The sequence below is a fragment of the Sebastes fasciatus genome, chromosome 20 (assembly GCF_043250625.1).
Source record: "Sebastes fasciatus isolate fSebFas1 chromosome 20, fSebFas1.pri, whole genome shotgun sequence".
NCBI classification, from domain to species: domain Eukaryota; kingdom Metazoa; phylum Chordata; class Actinopteri; order Perciformes; family Sebastidae; genus Sebastes; species Sebastes fasciatus.
The window spans coordinates 18,640,012-18,661,219 of NC_133814.1; the positions used below are offsets into that span (position 1 = coordinate 18,640,012).

Consider the following 21,208-nt stretch of genomic DNA (forward strand, 5'->3'; position numbering starts at 1 on the left):
AAAGATTATGTTTAATCTCAAAAAGAAACCATGGCTCTTTGATAAATGTTGGGGTGACTTTGTAACCTTTTTACATACTGGTACTTCTCTTAATGGTGTTGTCCATGGTCAGACCCTTTAAGAGAATATACTACATGTATATAGCTTGTCTATCTCTTGTACTACTATTACTTCTGTAATTCCATTCTCTTTATTTGTTTTTACTTATTTATATATATATATATATATATATATATATATATGTGTGTATGTGTGTGTGTATATGAATATATAATGTTCTTCCTTTTCTAATATTTCTTATTTCTTTACTTTCTCCCTTTTATTTGTATTTTTTTCTTTCTTCACTTGTATTTATTACAACTGTGACTACTGTTATTTTGTTATCGTATATGCTAATTTTATTCATGCATTATCTTACGGGGGTCAATGTGTATTGCTGTCTGTATTGATTGTGTGCTATCGTTTGTGGGGGGGCGGGGGGGGAGGGAAAGGGGAAAAAACTCAATAAATATATTGTTTTTAAAAAAAATTGTTTATTATTGTTTTATATGTTTTCAGTGTCTTACATTAGTGCGTAAAATGTGCGTAATAGTTGTGCCAAAGCCACGTTGAGGTGTAATAATCCCCGGACCGTTTATTCAATTTACTGACAGGTGATTGCAGCTCGTGCACACCCCCCCTAAAAAACCCCACGAGCCATTCTCCTCTTTAATCTAATTGGATGATAAGTGGGTGCGTACTGTTGGAGACTGGAGCCAAAACGCTTGTGTTCCTTTTGGAGTCTATTCTCGTCACGGTTCCATCTCCAATCCCATTTGCTATTGTACCTGCACCAATAGCAGAGACCGAAGAGCGCGTTTTAACTCGGGTGGCATTTTTTATATTCCATCATTACAATCCTGGCGCAAGTTTGACGCAGTGATCTCTGAGCTCTCTCTCTCTCTCTCTCTCAAGATCATCTTTTCCAGGTGGGTTTTTTTTCTCCTTAGATTTGATGTTTTGATGGTGATCCACTTCGGAAAAGTAAACCGGTGATGGCAGACTCTGATGCGCAAGAGACTCGCCAACCTGCAAAAGACTCGCCTTTCTCCATCAAGAACCTGCTGAACATTGAAGACAAACCCACAACAATAAAGCACCCCAAGAGCTTCCTGGGCTCGTCCAAAGGAGTGTTTGAAGGCAGCTTCTTCTCTCGACTCGGGGACTTGTCTTCTTTCCCAAGGTTTGAGCTGCAGCCCGCACAGAGAATCGGACTATCTGCGCAGTATTTGGAGAGAGCGACTACAGCCTGGTGGTACCCATACACACTAGGGACTCATCTGAGGACTGCAGGTAAAATATTATTAACTAACATGTTAGTGTTTTGGTCTGGATGCATCTGAATTTAGATTTTATTTATAGCAAAAGGGCCTATCATGAAGGGATACCATCAATACTATCTGCTTTTAAACATGCACTATCTACCTTTAAACATGCACTATCTGCCTTTAAACATGCACTATCTACCTTTAAACATGCATTATCTACCTTTTAACATGCACTATCTACCTTTAAACATGTACTATCTACCTTTTAACAAATATTATTAAGATAAGATATAAGATATACTTTTTTTGTCCCGTGGGGAATTTTTTCCTGGACTCCCTCCAACTGCAGTTACAAACACTAAATTAAAACAGCATCAACAACAACCAGAAAATGCATTTCCTGCTGAAAATGCGTGGGAATGCTGAAAGCTGAAATTTATTGCAAAGCATTGCTGAAAATGCAGATATGTGAAATGACTTGCCTAAAAATGTTAAAGCTCAAATGCATTGCACGGCACTGCTGAAAACCCTAGGAGATGCAATGTACAACTGGCAGAGTTGGAATCTGAACTGCATTACCTAAAGAAGCTAAGAGCTGAAATACAAAGCAGTAGCATTTCAAAGTGGAGTAGGTTCACGACGATTTGAAGATTTTCGCCATTGAGTTACAATGTAAAAAAAAATGTGGAAAAAGCTTAAAATTTTAAAAGGTATAAATAGTTGAAACAAGAAAAGTCATAGCACTAATGTCCTTAAAGAGCTGAATATTTTGATAGTTGAACGGTTTCTGTAGCTGAAAGTATGCAGGAGTAGTTAAACTGCAAATAAAGTACGGAAGAAATAGTTGAAGAAGTTGAATAAACCTTAGAAGAACAATACTGTTCTAAACAATAAACGATTCCACACAAGACAAGGAAACAGTTTCACAGAAACAGATGTTTCAACATATACACAGTCCACATACAGAATGGCACAGACTATCACACACACCATGGCAGGTATTGCACCCAGGTAATGCACTGCACCGTCTACCGTCTTGCCCATATTGCACAGACAATAGCCCAATATTACACAGATGCAACATATTGCACTGTCCCTATTTAACATATTGCACTGTTCCAATTTAACATATTGCACTGTCCCTATTTAAAATATTGCACTGTCCCAATTTAACATATTGCACCGTCATTATGATAGCTTTATGTTACGAGTTGTTGAGCAGTTTAATAGACATCTGCAAGAATGATTGTTTGTAACGATTCAATCTGCACCATGGGGGACTCTATATCTCCTGCCTGAAAGGTAAAAGTTGGTACTCCTTATGTAAGATGTGAGTTGGGTCTGACACAATTTTCTGTGCCTGTCTGATGACAGACTGCTCATAAAGCATCTGGAGGGTATAGGGTGGTTTTTGACCCCCATAATCTTCATGGCAGTCTGCAACCAGGTGAGAAATCTGTGACCTCAACTGCACAGTCAGGTAACTAACATGTAGTGTTTTGGTCTGGATACATCTGAATTTAGATTTTATTTATAGCAAAGGGGCCTATCATGAAGGGATACCATCACATGGGGTTTAAAATATAGCCTATAAAAATACAAGGAGATGAAGAAAACTGTTAAAACTGAATATAGTGCAGGGTAACAGCTGTGATACACGACTATTAAAAAAAGTGCAGGAGAGACTGTTAATACCATCATATGGGGTTTAAAATATAGCCTGAATTATAAGGAATTGTGTCCCTAAACTCAATTTTTCAATAAAAGGTCAAACGAATATTACACCAATAAACTATGAATTAAAATAGGTTTTGCCTTTGACTATACATCCTATATACCACTTTATAGACTGCACATATGCACATATTACATGTATTTATTGACGGACTGTACACACTATGTTCACCTATTCACTGTATCTTTTATATCTCTATTATTGATTTTATAATTTTTGTATACCTTTACCTCTCCTGTGTTTCACTCTGTTTGCTGCTGTTGCTGCTTTGACACCTGAATAAAGGTTCATCTTATCTTATCTTATCTTATCTTATCGTATATGGGGTTTAAAATATAGCCTGAATTATAAGGCATTATGTCCCTAAATATCAATTTCTTCAACAAAAGGTCAAACGCACATTACACCAATAAACTATGAATTAAAATAGGTTTTAACACGTTTTATGGCTTAGAAGATCCAACTGTGATACACGGCTATTAAAAAAGTGCAGAAGAGACTGTTAATACCATCATATGAGGGTTTAAAATATAGCCTGAATTATAAGGAATTATGTCCCTAAATCAATTTTTCAACAAAAGGCATATTACACCAATAAACTATGAATTAAAAAAGGTTTTAACACGTTTTATGTCTTAGAAGATCAAATTTGAATGCATTTTCTCTCCCCTGCAGGTTCTGAGAAGGCCAGCCTAAGAGAAGCATCACCAGCACCGGACAACAGACGCTCTCCGGATCTCCAGAAGAGTTCAGACCAAGATGCCAAAGAGGAAAGCGCCGACGATGACAACATCACCCTGGATGAGAGTGACTCCGAGGAGCCAAAGAAAGAACTGGACCAAGAGGACGACCACTGGAGGAGGAAAACGGACAACGAGCATGACTCCTCCGAGAGGAAGCCCGGCTGCAGGAAGAAGAAGACTCGCACGGTGTTCTCCAGGAGCCAGGTGTTCCAGCTCGAGTCCACCTTCGACATCAAGCGCTACCTGAGCAGCTCGGAGCGCGCGGGCCTCGCGGCGTCGCTGCACCTGACGGAGACGCAGGTGAAGATCTGGTTTCAGAACCGCAGGAATAAGTGGAAGAGGCAGCTGGCCGCGGAGCTGGAGGCGGCCAACCTGAGCCACGCGGCGGCGCAGAGGATTGTGAGGGTTCCGATACTTTACCACGAAAACGGAGGTCCGGAGACCAGCGGGGGTCCAGCTGCGAACTCACCCGGGAATCAGTCACTGCTGGCGGCTTTCCCTCACCACATGTACTACTCCCACCCGGTGCCACTGCTGAGGCCGGTTTAACACTGGATCTGTGGTGGCAGCTGTACAGATGTTTTTAAATGAGAGTGACCCTTAAGAAAAAAAACAATAAAATACATTTTGTATATTTTGTAGATTCAACGGACACAATGTTAGGTCATGTTATTATTATTATTATTATATATATTTTTTTTAATTATTATTATTATTATAGCCTACGTAATCATCTTTTATCCTGCTGAAGCGTTCTTGAGCAAGTACATTTTACGCCTATAATTGGTGTTTTTGGAGGGACAATCGAAAATGATTAGCCTTTTAGTATTATTATTATTATTATTATATTATTATTATTATTGTTATTATTATTATTATTATTATTATTATTATTATCATCGCCTATGTAATCATTTTTATCCTAATTTTAATCCGTTCTTGAGCAAGTCCATTTTACGCCTACAATTAGTGCTATTGGAGGGACAATCGAATATGATTAGCCTTTTATTATTATTATTATTATTATTATTATTATTATTATTATTATTATTTTATTTTATTTTATTTTATTTTTTTGTGATCAATTTCTTACTGGTATTTAAGCATAATTATATACGATGGGGTTGCAAATTGATAGATCACCATTAGAGTAAAAGAATATAATCACAAATGTCAAAAACAAACAAACAAACAGGAAGAAGAAAAAACAAAACAAACAACAAAATTTGTTATGCAATTATTATTATTATTATTATTATTATTATTATTATCATTATTATTATTATTATTATTATTATTGTTATTATTATTATCATTATCATTATTATTATTATTGGTGAAATTGCTACATGCTCAAATGTGGGTGAATATAATTTAATGTATTCAAATTGAAAAAAATAACTTGTTTTGATTGACTGTCCATATGTATTTTACGGAGATTTGTGTCAGTGTTTGTAGCAAAACATGTGGGATTTAATATTTTGATATTTTCCAATATTGTGCAATAATGTTGGCTTCACACTATAGGCTTACCAGCCTTACAGAAAAAAAAATCCCTTTTCTCTTTGTAATAGTGAAGACAATCATGTGATCCTTAAAAAAAAATCCCCGAGAAACTGCAGGTGAAAAGCATTTGTTTTTATGACGCAATGTTTTGCAGGTAATTCAAAAGCCATGCAAAGAGCCAAAAATAGCCTCTGTTTTTGTGTATGTTTTTTCTCTCTCTGATATTGTTATTGAAATTCTGTATATTATATGGTCTCAGTAAAGATTTCGTTCCAAAAAAGAAATGTATCTATCTTTAATACAATTGTGATTTACATGGGAAAGAAATTCATTCAATAAGTTGTGTCCTAAAGATTTTAGTTTTCAAACATTTGTGAGGATGCATCTTTTTTTTTTTTTTTAAGGAGGCATTAAGGCACATGAGGGTCTGCAGAGATAATCGTGCTCTCCAAAATAAAATACTTAAATTGGATAATTTTAACAGATAATTAATGATGGCTATCATTTTTAATTTGATGATTTGAAAAATGTTGCACAATGGCAGCCTCATTTTAAACATTGAACATTTTTGGAACCATTATTCTGGACGTTTTTAAGCCTATAGACTATTTTGACTACACACTAACACTTTGATCTCATATAGGGGTATTCATTTTGCTACATAGTTTTCTCAAATAAGCAATAATTGTGCTGATAACAATTCGCAAACGCTAGATTAGATGCTCACAGTTAAAAGGCAAAAAAATCCAAGAGATTAACTATAAATCAGTCTTTATATTTTCACAAATGTTAACGATATTGAATGTTATGTTTAGAAGGCTCAGCTATTTATTTGTCTATAGACTGTTACTAGATCTATTTGGACAAAGTTTTCCTCAAAACACAAAAAAAAATCATATATAGATACAGATACAGCAGCCTATGTCATTTAATAGCCAAACCATTATGGATAGGCCACAATGTACCTTTGCTGATACTAATTCAGCCTGTCGCCCTGATGAAAAATCATTTTTTATATTCCTATTGTAAGGTTTTCCTATAGCTTGTAGCAGTAGGCTATGATAATCCCAATGTAGGCATTTTTTTATTTGTATAATGGTGCATTAGGACTTTAGTGTTTTTATATTATTATATTTGCATTGTGTCTATCATAAATGAAAGGACACACAAATCCTCAGAAAGAGAGAGAGAGAGAGAGAGAGAGAGAGAGAGAGAGAGAGAGAGAGAGAGAGAGAGAGAGAGAGAGAGAGAGAGAGAGAGAGAGGAGGAGAGAGAGAAAGAGAGAGAGAGAGAGAGAGAGCAGTCCTGTGTCATGTGACCTGGGCTGAGACAACAGAAACTTCCGGTTAGCTCTTAAATCAACCAATCACGTCGCAGGCGGGAAGTTCGTCCCAACCAATCAGCGTCCAGCTGGAGCTCCGGCTAAAGGAGTTAGCTTCGGTTAGCTTCACGCATCCACCTTGCTTTGTGGCATCTCCACGCTATAATATATACCTTATATTTAACTGTAAATCAAGGCTTAATAACCAGGATCGCTAAAGAAAAGCATCAAAGCACCAAACCGAAGCGGTAAGTAGAGTGAAACGGCTAACAGCAGTAGTTGTAGTGATGTTATCTTTACTGTAACAAGCTAACGTTAGCATTAGCACACTGGTGGTGGTGGCTAGTAGCAGTAGGCTTCAGTGTACATGCTGGATGCGACGTGTTTTCAGTGTAAAACAAGAACAAATGTGCTCTAAAACACACAAAGTAAAGTATTGTTCCACCAGCTCTCTCAACAGAAAGCTATGTTATTTATCTTGTATGTTAGCAGAACACAACTGCTGCATCTGAGCTAGGCTAGGCTAACAACAAGCTGCAAAGCCATTGATCCACCTAGTTGTTTCCTCTCTGGTGGAATATCTCAAAGAGAGATGTTTTAGATAACTAAAACATGCATAACAGGCATGTGTTATAACTTGAAGTGAACGTGATCAAAAGCTGTCAGACTCCACAACCAGCACTGCTCCCAGTAGACCACTTACACACCAAACAACTGACAATAACCTGATATTTTCATTCATTCATTCTCACTGTGCAATATCATTTTCCACTTGTGCAAGTGGGGAGTGTACAGCAGCAAAGGGGATAGTGCAAAAAACAAGATGCATCAGCTAACAGTAAAAAAAGAGCTAAACAAAGTGTAACAAAATATGAACCATTTAAATAGAAGGAAGTATAAAAATAGGAGCAGTATATGCAGTATTGACAATAAACAGACTGTTAACAAAATTGCACAAGTGGAAAATGAAATTGCACAGTGAGAATGAATGAATGAATGAAAATACCACCTGAAAATATCAGGTTATTGTCAGTATTGTCAGTATACCAATAATAGACGGGGATGAACACAATAACACTACCTGTAGTGTATCTGTAACAATGATTACTTTCCTGGAGCATTAAGGTATGTAAATAACTTTGTATTTCAGCCACAGAGAGGTGTTGATTAAACTCTGTGGACATTTTTGAAGCTTGAGGAGTTGTTGAACTAAGGTGTTTATGTTGTGTCCACCCCTGTATATGGGCATGTAATGAAGTATTGTTATATTTAAACGTGTCATTTATGCTTCAAGTAGGTGTCATTAAAGTCACCATGGAACATGACTTAGTTTCAGTCTCAGACCTTATATGTTTCCTCTTTGCAGATGACGGGCTCAAACGAGTACAAGCTAAACCAGGGACCAGAGGACAGCATCTCTGCTGTCAAGTTCAGCCCCAGTGCAGCCCAGTTCCTGCTGGTTTCCTCCTGGGACGGCACTGTCCGTCTCTTCGATGTCGGAGGCAACACCATGCGGATGAAGTACCAGCACACAGCTCCAGTTCTTGACTGTGCTTTTTATGTAGGTCTATTTTTTTCATATTTGTTTAGGTTCCTTATTGCCAGTGTCTGGTACACACAGATAACGTTCCTATTTTACTTGCAGGACCCAACACATTCTTGGAGTGGAGGTTTAGATGCACAGCTAAAAACTCATGATTTGAACACAGACCAAGGTATGTCACATTAAACCTGTTAAGTACTAATAAAAGGTTTCAGGAAGTATCACCTAAACCTGTCACAGATCTTCATAGCTATGCCATGTATTAGCTGTTTTCATTTATGCTGCTCTATCATTTTATTATCCTTAAACAGATACAATAGTTGGAACACATGATGCCCCCATTCGCTGTGTGGAGTACTGTCCAGAGGTTAACGTCATGGTAACGGGTAGCTGGGACAGATCGGTTCGGCTGTGGGACCCAAGGACGCCCTGCAATGCTGGCACCTTCACTCAGCCTGAAAAGGTAGACACACAGTATAGTATAGTATAGTATAGTATAATATAATATACTGTATATAGTATAACAATGTATGCAAGATTTTATGAGTCACTGTATTGCACGAACATCTAAACAACCTAAAGCCTATTTGTTCGATAGGTTTGCACCTCTTAATAAATGTCTCTGGTTGTGGAGTTTATAATCATTGTTACATGTGTTTTTTGTACGTGTCAAGTAAGACTTTCAGCATTTCTAGTGTTGTGTCTCATCTCGTCTCTGTCGTCTTTGTGAAAGGTGTACACCCTCTCGGTGGCTGGAGATAGGCTGATCGTCGGCACGGCTGGAAGACGGGTGCTGGTGTGGGATTTGAGGAACATGGGCTACGTACAGCAAAGACGAGAGTCCAGTCTCAAGTATCAAACTCGCAGCATTAGAGCCTTCCCCAACAAACAGGTACACTTTGAATTCAAATCAACTTTTTATCAATTAAGTGTGCACAGTTCAACAGTTAAAAGTTGTCAGATAATTTGCTCCTAACAGACACAGATTCCTGTGTTAATGAATAGAAGTTGGATGGTAACTTCATATTTTGTGTCTTGGCTTCAGGGCTACGTCTTGAGTTCAATCGAGGGACGTGTAGCTGTGGAGTACCTGGACCCGAGCCAGGAGGTTCAGAAGAAGAAGTATGCCTTCAAATGCCACAGGCTGAAGGAGGAGGGAATTGAGCATGTTTACCCCGTCAATGCCATCTCGTTTCACAGTATTCATAACACCTTTGCCACAGGTACGACCGGCTAGTTGGTACTTGATAAAAGACAATTTGTTTCCACCTACATTTAGTCTGTCTCTGTAATTTTGTTTTTATAGAGCTCATAGATTTCCATATGACCTTTGGCATTGCGCTGCCAAGGTTGCATGAGGAACACACAGTTATTATAGATCCATATCTCAGCAGCAACACGGTCTAAATCTTTTTGAGGTTGACCTTGAGTCTCTCCTTCTTCCAGGTGGCTCAGACGGCTTCGTGAACATCTGGGACCCGTTCAACAAGAAGCGCCTGTGTCAGTTCCACAGGTACCCGACCAGCATCGCCTCGCTGGCCTTCAACAACGACGGCACCATGCTCGCCATCGCCGCCTCCTACATGCACGAGAAGGGAGACATCAGCCACCCAGAGGACGCCATCTTCATCCGCCAAGTCACAGATGCCGAGACGAAACCCAAGTGAGTCTTCCTCACTTCTTGTGTCCTCGGTACGACGGTTTGTGTTGCTCACTGCGAATCATGTACGCAGCTGCGTGTACAAGGAGCACGTCCAGCTGCAGCATAATGCTGATCTGTATCTCTGCCCGTCCACTTTTCAATATCCGACAGTTGAAAGATAGACAGATGAGAGCTTGAAAATCCTCCCACCGGTTTGTGTGTCCATGCTGTCGTGAATATACACTCAGTGCTGCACAATGTAATGCAATCCACTACAATGGCCCTGTAATACATACTACATTTGTGAAACTAAATCAGTGTTTGACCAGGAACTATAAAAACACCTTTTTAAAAATGTATGAATGTTTGTATGCAGTATTAGGTAAGAAATATTAGACTCCAGCAGTAACGCATCGTTGGTTAAACAGTTTTCCCTCAGAGGGCATTGTGGGTGTTGAATGATGAGTTTTGTGAAGACCAAGGATTAATTTTGTTTAGGGCTGTCAATCGATTCAAATATTTAATCGTGATTAAATATTTTTTTTGTCTGTTCAAAATGTACCTTTTTAAAGGTAGATTTGTCAAGTATTTAATACTCTTATCAACATGGGAGTGGACAAATATGCTTGCTTTATGCAAATGTATGTATATATTATTATTGGAAATCAATCAACAACACAAAACAATGACAATATTGTCCAGAAACCCTCATAGGTACTGCAATTAGCATAACAAATATGCTCAAATCATAACATGGCAAACTCAAGTCCAACAGGCAACAGCTGTCTTGACTATGACTTGACCCAATACTGCATGTGACTATCATAAAGTGGGCATGTCTGTAAAGGGGAGACTCGTGGGTACCCATAGAACCCATTTTCATTCACATATCTTGAGGTCAGAGGTCAAGGGAACCCTTTGAAAATGGCCATAACAGTTTTTCCTGCGTTATTTAAACTTATTTGCAACAAGCTAGTATGACATGGTTGGTACCAATAGATTCCTTAGGTGTTTGTAGTTTCATATGATGCAAGTAGCTTCACTTTAGCTTTTAAAAAATTGCAAGCTGTGTTAATGTATTAAAGAAATTGGTGGCGTTCAAACAAATTTGCGTTAACGTGTTATCGCGTTAACTTCGACAAGCCCTGCTTTTGTTGTAATGTCAGTACAAAATGTTCCCACTTATGTCACACTATAGCAACTTTGGAGTATATGGCCTCTTCTCATTGTTGATCCAAGTGTAATAAACTTATAAAACATCTGTTTTAGCAGACCTTTTTTTTTGGTGCCCAGAATTACTATGGAACTGTATTCAATGAATGGGATATCACTGGTTCAGTGATTCAGTTGATTGAATCCGTTCTTTCCTGTTTTTGGTTCACAGGTCAACCTAAATCTGCCTTGGAGTGGTTCCCTCTGCGTATGAAGCCTTTTATCACATTTGGGTTATCTGCTGGCATCCAGTGTACCATTACCATATTGTTTGCCATCATTTCTTTCCATTCCAAAAAACTGATTTTCTCTTTTGTATGTTTGTGAAAAACCTTTTCTTCTCTCTTGTTAAATATTTCATTGTTTCTTGTATGTTCTGACAAACCAACTATTGTTTTTCTTGAATTAAAAACTGATTTTCAGAACTTCATTTTGGAGACATCAAACTTTGCTGACTCTAATGATGGAAGTTACATTTTAACATCACACTGAAGCGGATCAGTCTTGTAACGTTGATATGAGTTGGACACTTTTGACTGTATAATAAAACCTTTTTATCTCAAGTTTTGTCACATGTACTACCTGCAAAAGAGAACCTAAGAAATGCCAGGAATGTGTTGAGGCTGTCCTCTTGATGATGTGTTGAGGGAAAGCGATGATCCACTCGTCTTGCCGAGGGCTCCACTTGCCCCCTGACACTGACCTGTGTTGATAGACATCAGAGGTCTACGGCCTAAACCAGATCCTGCTTTATTATTGGGGGGGGAAATTGGGAGAAAACCACTAAACTTGATGACCCGGGTTGCATCTAGCAGACTGAAAGGTTCACACTAAAATCAAATGATCATGAGGCTCATTTATAGAATTCTCTTATTTTTAATGGTGCATCGAGTACCCTGGGTGGTAAATTCAAGGTTTATCAGGCCTGAGTGCTATCAATCTTTATGGCTTCACTGCACGATTGGATTGTTTTTAACTCGAAAAGAAGGTTTAATGCATAAAACATTCTACAAATTGTATTACTATAGAAGATAAAGGGTGATAGCGGAGACGTTTCACTGGGCTAATACCTTTTTTCATCATTATCGATGAATTTATCTGCTGTTGTTTTGCAAGTTGTTACACTGGTGACAGAGTCGGATGCGACGCAGACCCTTTTTTTTTAATGCAGTATCACATGAATGGGAGCGGTGAACACAGAGCAGTGCCCTGCAAAAGTCCTAAGTGGTGTCTTTTTCCCCTCAGTTCACATTTTCAATTGCAACTAATGCAATTTCTGAAGCCCTTCAGCCAAAGCAGCAGAGAAGATATAGATGTCAATTATTCCATTTAAGAGCTCCAATTTTTTCTAATGGCTCTATCTGCTTCTGCGGTATCCTGGAAATGATTAGTTCGGATTGGTTAAATGATGTAACTAATTCCCGTGATTGCCGATAATGAGTCCATCTTTGACGTTGGATTATGACTGCAGCTTAATATGAAATGGCATTCATTTTGGGACGTAATTACTGCCCATGAAGCAGGCGGAGAATGGCTGGGGATTTGTTGTTGGGAGGCCATAGCGAATTACCTTGTTTCCTGTCATCTTTGGCTTCCGCTAAATTGGAAAATTGAGTTCTTTGAGTGTGCATTAAAACTGTTAAGGTCTTCTTGTCTGTATTGTTTAGCTGTTTTATAGGAAAAAGGTAATTTTGCAGCCAATTTGTCTGGTGCATTGAAGCTATTTGTAGTTTTTGCAGTGCTTTAAAGGATTTATTAAGGCCAGTAACTTAACAAATTGCAGCAGATAAATCTGGCATTATCTATCAGCATCTTCCTCCAAGCCTGTCTCCACAGATTTCTCTTTTTTTGTTCCTTCAGCGAAGGCCCAGTTAACCACATCTGTGGTTGTGTGGCCAGGCTCTGGTTTCCAACCGCTGAAGTGTTGCAGACAGTTTGGCTCTACATGAAACCGTTACATGACAATTAAAATGGGTGATTGTGCTCCAACAGCCTGTCATGTGCATTTAACCCGACCACAAAAGGCTCTTATGTTCACTCAAGAGGGCACAGATGACCTTCAAGCAGACACCTTATCTCTCAGCAAGGACCGGTTTCTAATATTATATCGAGCTAATGATACCGCCCTTCATGAGCTGTGTAAGAAATGGGGAAATCACATGATGCATCGGGAAAATGTTGACAGCATTTTGTGTTACGGTTTGTCTTCTGTTTCGAGACGCAGTGACACAATGCAACAATGCAGTTTCTTCTTCCTTAGTAATAAAGATAAAGCTATTCAGTGTTTTTAATAACCATACAGCAGCATTATTTCATTTTATAACACTCCCTGTATTTACACGCCAAAAAATGAACTGTTTCATTGCAAGGCTTTCTGACCACACTGGGACATGCTTCCATGAAGATGGTGTTGAAACTGATATCCATTGATGGAAGCAGTTCAGCTGCTCAGTAACAAAGTGTTTTTAAATAATATTTTGTTTAGAAAGTTTGTCTTATGAAGGGTGTCAACCTCAGGAACATGCATGAAGGGTTTAAAGAGGACCTTTTTATGCAGGAAAAGCCCAGTCTGCTCTGATTGGTCAGCTGGCCCACTCTGTTGTGATTGGTCAACCGAACCAAACTCATCTGACTCCGCTCCAGCTCCGCTCTAACTTGCTTTGTTTGTTTGAGGGCGTGCCAAACTAGCCGCTAGGCAAGTAGTATGCAAATGTGTTACTCTGTGACATCACAACGTTACGGAAGGAAAGGCGGGACTTCAAGCAAGGCGTTTCAGGCAGTTCAGGAGCACAACAGTATAATAGGTCGTCTTTAAAATTTGGGTGCAAGTTTCTAATAAAATTCTTTACTTTACTTTCTTGTAACTAATTGCTTTACACAATAAATGCTATGTCGGTCAGTAATAAACCATTAATAAAGACATATTTTGGGTTGCCAGGTTTCAGTTTATAGCAGTGAACATCCTCCTCCAGCATATCTTGCTTTGTCTTTTTAGCTAGCTCTTAAATTCAACATTAAGTCCCCTTCTGTGGACAGTTCAGTTCAGTATTTATGACTTATTTCTTTTATTCCCTTTCTTGCTGAGAGTTAGATAAGAAGATTAATACCATTCTCATGTCTGTCTGTTAAATCTGAAGCTACAGTTGGCAGCTGGTTAGCTCAGCATAAGAGGGTGGAAACTGTAAAACAGGGCTCATAATCGGCTATAGGAGTGTAACATATTTCAAGTCAAACAATGGCCTTATATTTTAAAATAGCAGTTTTGTACACAACCACCAAACATGGGCCAAAACAAAGATACCGGTCTTGTCCTCTGTATGGTTGGCGTCCTGTTTCCAGTACATCCCAGCTGGGGAATGAAACCTGAGCTTTTCTCTTGGACGTGGCTGTGGCCGGCCCCAGCACCTCACTCAGAGCTCCCCCTGCCCCGAGGAGGCTTTTAAAGAGCTTTGGTGGGCAAGACAACATCTCCTCGAGAGCATTGTAGTTACATTAGAGCCTAATTAGACGCTAAAGCTCAAGGCCATGTAAACCACCGCTAGGTTTCACACTCGCAGCCATCCATCTCTTTGCAGGCCGGCCAGGCAGGCAGCATGGGGCCGACTGGTGGAGGGGACGCTCACCTGGGAGCTGGGCTATATAGTAAATCAAAAATCTCTGGGTGTGACAGGAGGGTCACAGATTTTGGGGGCTCGAGGTTCCTTTTTGGCTCCTAGGCTTTGTGCGGCAGATTAATCATATGGTGAAGAAACGTGTGGCTTAGAATCAGACCTGTAAGACTATGCAACCAGATTGAAATTACCACGGTTATTTGAGAGTATGAATGAGAGATTGTATGGTAGTATGCTGAATTTAGATTACAGATTTTCACCATAAAATATCCCAACAGCCTCAGAGAGCTGCAACAGTAGTACGGCTGACTCTTATTATTTTGGTACGTTCAACTTAAAGGCACACTTATATCATTAAAGGTGCAGTGTGTAGGATTTGGCGGCATCTAGCGGTTAGGTTGCAGATTGCAACCAACAGAAACTTTTCCCGTGTGCCAAGCAAGTAGAACTTCGGTGGCCGACATAAAAACGCGATTAGCCCTATAGCCAGTGTTTGGTTTGTCCATTCTGGGCTACTGTAGAAACATGGTGGCCAGCTCCGTGAAGAGGACCTCCTCTGTATGTAGATATAAACGGCTCATTCTAAGGTAATAAAAACACTATGATTCTTATTTTCAGTTGATTATGTAAGGGTTTAATTCACAACAATGACCCGCTAACTGTACATTATCCCGCTTATTACACGGCTACTTACATAAAAAAATCAATAATTTGACACAAAAATGTTCCGTCAGCGCCCATAGCAACGGTCTGCTATATAGAAATAAGAGACCGTAGAATGCAAAAATCTGATTTGAGTATTTAACAAAGCCGTGTAATAAACACTAAAGAAAACATACTTAATATTATATTATATTTCTGCCAATAGATCCCCCTAAATGCTACACACTGTTCCTTTAAAGTGTTGATCCATACTTGCCTTTCCTGAAAGACAGACATCCCAGTAAACATTCACTTCAAAAGTTTTCAGCTTTCATGCCACCTGTCAAACTGATGAATGTCTGTATAAAGACGGCGGGGGCAGTCGGTGCATCGGGGTCATGTTTGAAAATGTATGGCCAGGGGGCTCCAGAGTTTGCAGAGATTAAAGGTGAAAATACTCCGAAAAGTGAACTCTTGTTCGTGACTTTTGCTCGCACAGAAAAAGGAAACGGCTCTGCCCAAAAAGTTAAATATTTTAGGGATTGATTTATTCCCGTTTTGTTCTGATTAAGTGTTTAAGGTGTTGCCTACAAAACAGAGACAATGCTTGACGGTTGCTACTGAGGATAGGACACCTTTCCCATGTATAGGGTGTCCTATTGAACCAGGACTGGTTTGTTAATGTCCTCCAGGGGTGAAACCACAAGTACTTAAACTTAACTGATCCACATCTCCATAGAGAGCCACCTGTCAGGCTCTGTGAGAACTGATGGCAACATATTCCACTTGAAAACATAGAACCTGTTGCATTGTATCGACGATTTGCGGTCAGCTTTGGAGTGACGCTTTTCTTTATACTGTCAAAAATAATACGGCGAGGGCAGATCCCAGGGGGGACTTTGCAAAACTTGTTATCCCCATTTAAACCAAAATCAGATTGCAGGCCTTTTCAGGGCCAGCCTCTTTGTACGCTCTCCATGTCTATGAAACCCTCTGTGCTGTTTAATGGGTTCATGGCCACGGGGCAAGGGTTACAGTTTGTCCTTCCTGCAATTAGCATTCACGGTTAGCTTAGCAGAACTAATGCACCACATCTTTGAGGCTCAAGTTCCCTGTGCGCCTCTGAGAGACTGCGGGCGAGGTTTAACTGACTCCTTGGATCCATTTCAACCTGCTTTATTAGATGTTATTGGCAAATCCCCTGAAGAATACCATTTCAAGCCAACTATTATCAGCCAATTAAGTGTCGGTGTCACATTGTTTTAGCAGAGGAGATGTATAAACTTGTTCATACCATATAGTACAGCTCCAGGTTATATATTTACATGAATATTAGCACAAGGGTTTGAGCTATCAGTCACATCACCCAATCGTGGCCCTCATTTTCATATCACAGATCATACTTCTGTTCCATTGTTGATTTGTTTCTTGTATTTTTCTCACATTTCTCCATCATAATAAAAAAAAATGCAGTCTGTGTTTTGGTAATATTTTCTTGTCTGGTTTGCCCTGTGACATTTAGGTCAAGACACTGTGATCTCATGGCAGTTTTTTTCAGTACGCAGGAACATTTACACCAGCTCTATTGTGGTAGCAGTTGTGGGCCGTGGGGATCTCATGGGTCTTAAGTGACACCGCTGCTAAAACCGAAGCAGCTCGGAGCAGTTTTCTGCTATTGGCTTTCTCTGTTGTTGTGTAATATTACAAAGTATATGTGTGAATCTGTGGAAGTTTATGTAGGTTGACAGAAGTATTGTTCGAGGACTAAAGCAAATATGTAGGCTGTAATGTGAATGCATCTTTTTTTTAAATGATGGGAGTAAGATGACAACAGACATAAGAGTACAAACAAACTGTGCTGCATGGATAAAGGTCTGACCTGTGATTGGCCAAAGTCTCCTAACCTGACCGGCCAGATGGTTTGTTACACAGAACCATCTGAGAAGCCGTCATTGGAAATTGTTTATAAACTTTCAAAAATACTTGGCAGTTAATTGGATGAACCATCTGTCAATCAAACACTTGCCGAAGCCAGTCAGGAGAGGAGCGAAAACATCTTTTCCATTGAGAAAAGCCTTCAATGCCGTACTTTGCTCTTCTTTCAATGAAGATATACTCTCCAGTTCTGATTTAACTGATGCTGTTTCAGCATCTACGCTAACCTCTTACAGGAGCCGCCATTGTTGTTTAGAACGAACAGTCGCCTCTCTCTGTCGCTTCACACACACCTAAACTTCGCCCGTAGCTCCTCACAAGGTGCTAATCGGTCCGTGATCTGGCTTGCTGGACTCAGACGCATTACTTGAAGCCTGACAAGAGGGATTTTCGTGTGATATGTGATTCTGCGATTCTCGTGTGATCTTGTGACATCGCGAGAATCCAGCTGCCGTGCAACGTAAAATGTTTCCCATCACTGGCTAGATTTTCTAAAGCATGAAAACAGAACCAAGAGGAGGTGCAGAAGTCTAGTTCTTCTCTCAGATCACTTGAATTACAATACGCTGAAAGGTTATTATGGGATTTTTTTGACGCCAAAAATAAAACTCCCCACCACAGCTTTAATAATTTTATTTATAAAACATTTCTTAAATAAAAGTTAGAAATTGCTTTCCAAGAAAATACATCGTACTGAGCAAAACAAAATGTTGATCAAATAAAACATGATAAATATTGAATAAATTAAAGTATGAGTGCAGTAAAATGACATTTAGAAGTCAAGTCAGGGTGAAATACTCCCTCAACATCTCTGAACTAGAGTTTTCAGTGAGGGCATTGAAAGGGAATGTTCAATGTTATTATTAGTTAATGCCTGTACTTATTATGGATGTGGAAATGTGTATTTAAACTCCAACCTGTGGTTAAGCAGGGAAAAATCTATGTTATTGAATATGAAATACATTTGTCAATTCCTAAGTGCCTTCTGTCTGAGTGATCAGTGCATTACAGAGTCCAATCAATGACGCACAAAAAGAGGTGCTTTCATAAACAGCTTTTGATTATTGGACATTATTAACTTTCCTGAATTCAGTGAAGTGAAACAGTGTGTTGTCCCATCGACTCAAATGCAGATTAAGCAAACTAATGTGAACGCAGAGATCAATGCATTCATCTGGTGATGTTTCTGTGCGTAGAACGGCGTTGCATTGAGAAGTCTGGCTCTAATTCATCATCGTCCACACATTATATTATTATTGATGGCTCTTGCCCCGGGCAAGTCCATTTGTTTTTCAGATTCGTGACAGGCGGCAGAATGCTGGATGGAGGTTTTATTCTGCGGCCGTGCCAGCAGCTCTCTCTCTCTTATTTATCTATTGATCATCATACCTCCCAATAATCTGGCGCCTGACACATTTGACAACATTATGTGGAACAGGTCAGAGGACACCGCTAATGAAACTGAATGATGGATGTTGTTATCCGAAGCATTAACCTTGCTGATAGTTGTCACAGGCAGCACGTTCACGCATGCACACGTAGCTGTGTGACCCTACAGAGCCTACTGGGATTGCCATAAAAATAAAGAGCTGAGCATTCATTGAGGTGGTCCGGAGGCATGTACGTGAAAAAAAACATTTTGCAATTAAACATAACATCAGTGTTGCAGCCATCATTTGCATATCATTAGAGGTCTAAAACAGGGCTACACAGCATTTTAATTACCATGTTTAAATGTGAAGTAGGTCTTAAAGACAATATTAAATATAGTCACTTTTCAATCAAATTTCAGCAGGTTCAAATCACCAAAACCATGCTTACTGGGAGGGTGCTTCTGGAGAAATATTAAAGGAGACATATCTTACTCATTTTCATGTTCATACTTTTATTTGGGGTTTCTACTAAAACATGTTAACATGCTTTAATGTTCAAAAAACACATTATTTTTCTCATGCTGTCTGTCTAAATATACCTGTATTCACCATGTGTCTGAAACGCTCCGTTTTAGCACCTGTCTCTTTAAGACCCACTACCGAAAAAGACTGCTCTGATTGGCGTGTGGGAAAAATATGGTGCACCTTTACAAAGGTAGTACTCAAGCCGTGGGCGATATATTCTACTGATTCTGCATGTGACATAGGAAGGGGAGCCAGATCTGAATAGCTTTTCTGCAGTGAGCTACCTCCGGGTCCGAAAAGTGAAGCCAATGAGGAAGTGCCTTAAACTTGCATTCTTTCTAACAGCCAGCAGGGGGCGACTCCTCTGGTTGCAACAAGAAGTCTGATTGTATAGAAGTCTATGAGAAAATGAGCCTACTTCTCACTTGATTTATTACCTCAGTAAACATTGTAAACATGAGTTTATGGACTCAATCACTAGTTTCAAGTCTTCTTCAATACAGCATGATGTTCATTTAGTAAATTATGGTCCCATTTAGAGTCAAATAGACCATAAAGCAGGGGATGCTTTAGGGAGTGGCTACCTTCTGATTGACAGGTTGCTACCACGGCGTTGTCCATGTTTTCATCTCTTCACAGTTTTCAGTTCATTAAAGTTAATTATGACATTTTTGGTCACCTGAAATTGTCTTATTCAGAGTTCGGTTGCACTTAGCTCCAAACTCAAGGCTTCAAAACTGCCACAAACTAATGGGTGACGTCACGGTGATTGCACTTCTTATATACAGTCTATGGTTTTCTTATAGGTTGCCCACAAATAACTGTATTTCACAGTTTGTGGGTTGGAAGGCACTCCAGATACCCAAATGTATGTGCACAAGCACTGAAAATGAGTCTGGGAAAGGGGGAAAATAGATTGTTTGTAGAATGAAAAGAGCAGCAGGGCTGCTTGAAGAAAGAACCGGCTCCTTTTGAAATAAGTTTCAACATATCCGACTACAGATTTTTAGCTCTAGTAAATAGTCGACAAAATAGATTTCATGTCAGCACAATGAGAAATTAAACCACACATGAATGTCATCACTGCAATTTATCCAAACAAGATAAAAGTGAGCAGATATTTTCCATGTCTGGATTTTTGTCTTAGAAAGCAGGTAGAAAATAATAATAAAAAAAAAAAATCACATTCTGTGCGAGCACTGTGAGTGAAGTCATAAGAGAGGTCTGTAACACCAGGCGTGAAGTGAGCTGTATGACTGCGAACGCTCTGCTCCTCTCCACTCCATCCATCCATCCATCCATCCACCCATCCAACCCCGCCTGGCTAATGTATCCCTCTCAATAGCCGGGGACAAGGGGAGAAAAGACTGCCTGCGTGAAGCACAAAAAGCCCCACCGCGGCCACGTTCGCCACAGTAATTGGCAAGGAAGCTTCATTTCATTCACTCCTGTGTGTCCTTTGTTGTCCTGTAGCTTTTTACAAGTGTGGTGCTTTTTGAGGGTTGTTTAAAGACTGGCTAATTTCTGCAGCCCCCTGCCTGTTGCTACCCATGTGCCCATTTATTTTTCCTTTTGTCAACACACAATTGAAAGATTCTTTTTTTTTTTTTGGGACACTGAAGTGTATTAATAACTCAACATTTAATAGAGTCTTGATGATACTTTTGAGTACCCTTCTTAATTTTGAACATCTGCAAGAGACAAACATTTAATCTCTTGTGAATCATTACTGCTTTCACACTCTGAAAGCTTTGTTGCCGTTCGGTAAAGTAGCGGTCACAGAATAGAGGCTGGTGGGCATTAGAGGGACAGCCCGTCTCCTTTCATCATCACATTGTAGTAGTTGAATAAAAGCCTGTAGCTGGTAGTTATGTTTTCACCACAATTACACTTTATCCTGTCGTAAAATGCATTAAAAGATTTTTTTTCTCATAAGCACTCTTAACCTTCTGATACATCAGCTTTATATGAATACTGGTTCGTAGAAAGGTCCTGGGGAAATATCTGCTATCTGCTTTTTCACTTGTATTTTTTCACAGATCCTGTATTTATGTACGTATTTACATGCTTACAGCATTTTATACAGCTGTAACACGCCAATGGTTCCCAACCT

At 39.4% G+C, this 21,208-nt stretch overlaps 2 protein-coding genes across 2 annotated transcripts; both read left to right on the top strand.

Moving 5' to 3' along the window:
* The first annotated feature begins 832 nt into the window (after window positions 1-832).
* On the top strand, window positions 833-5,066 carry hmx3b (H6 family homeobox 3b). The gene is made up of 2 exons (XM_074619549.1): window positions 833-1,332; window positions 3,718-5,066. The coding sequence occupies exons 1-2, from the start codon at window positions 1,035-1,037 to the stop codon at window positions 4,332-4,334; spliced, it is 915 nt and encodes a 304-aa protein (XP_074475650.1). The 5' UTR covers window positions 833-1,034; the 3' UTR covers window positions 4,335-5,066.
* Window positions 5,067-6,718: 1,652 nt separating this feature from the next.
* On the top strand, window positions 6,719-11,429 carry bub3 (BUB3 mitotic checkpoint protein). Its single transcript, XM_074619932.1, has 8 exons — window positions 6,719-6,860; window positions 7,979-8,173; window positions 8,258-8,327; window positions 8,467-8,618; window positions 8,889-9,047; window positions 9,201-9,378; window positions 9,602-9,818; window positions 11,182-11,429. Exons 2-8 carry the CDS (start codon window positions 7,979-7,981, stop codon window positions 11,189-11,191), a joined length of 981 nt encoding a protein of 326 aa, XP_074476033.1. The 5' UTR covers window positions 6,719-6,860; the 3' UTR covers window positions 11,192-11,429.
* Window positions 11,430-21,208: the final 9,779 nt, after the last annotated feature.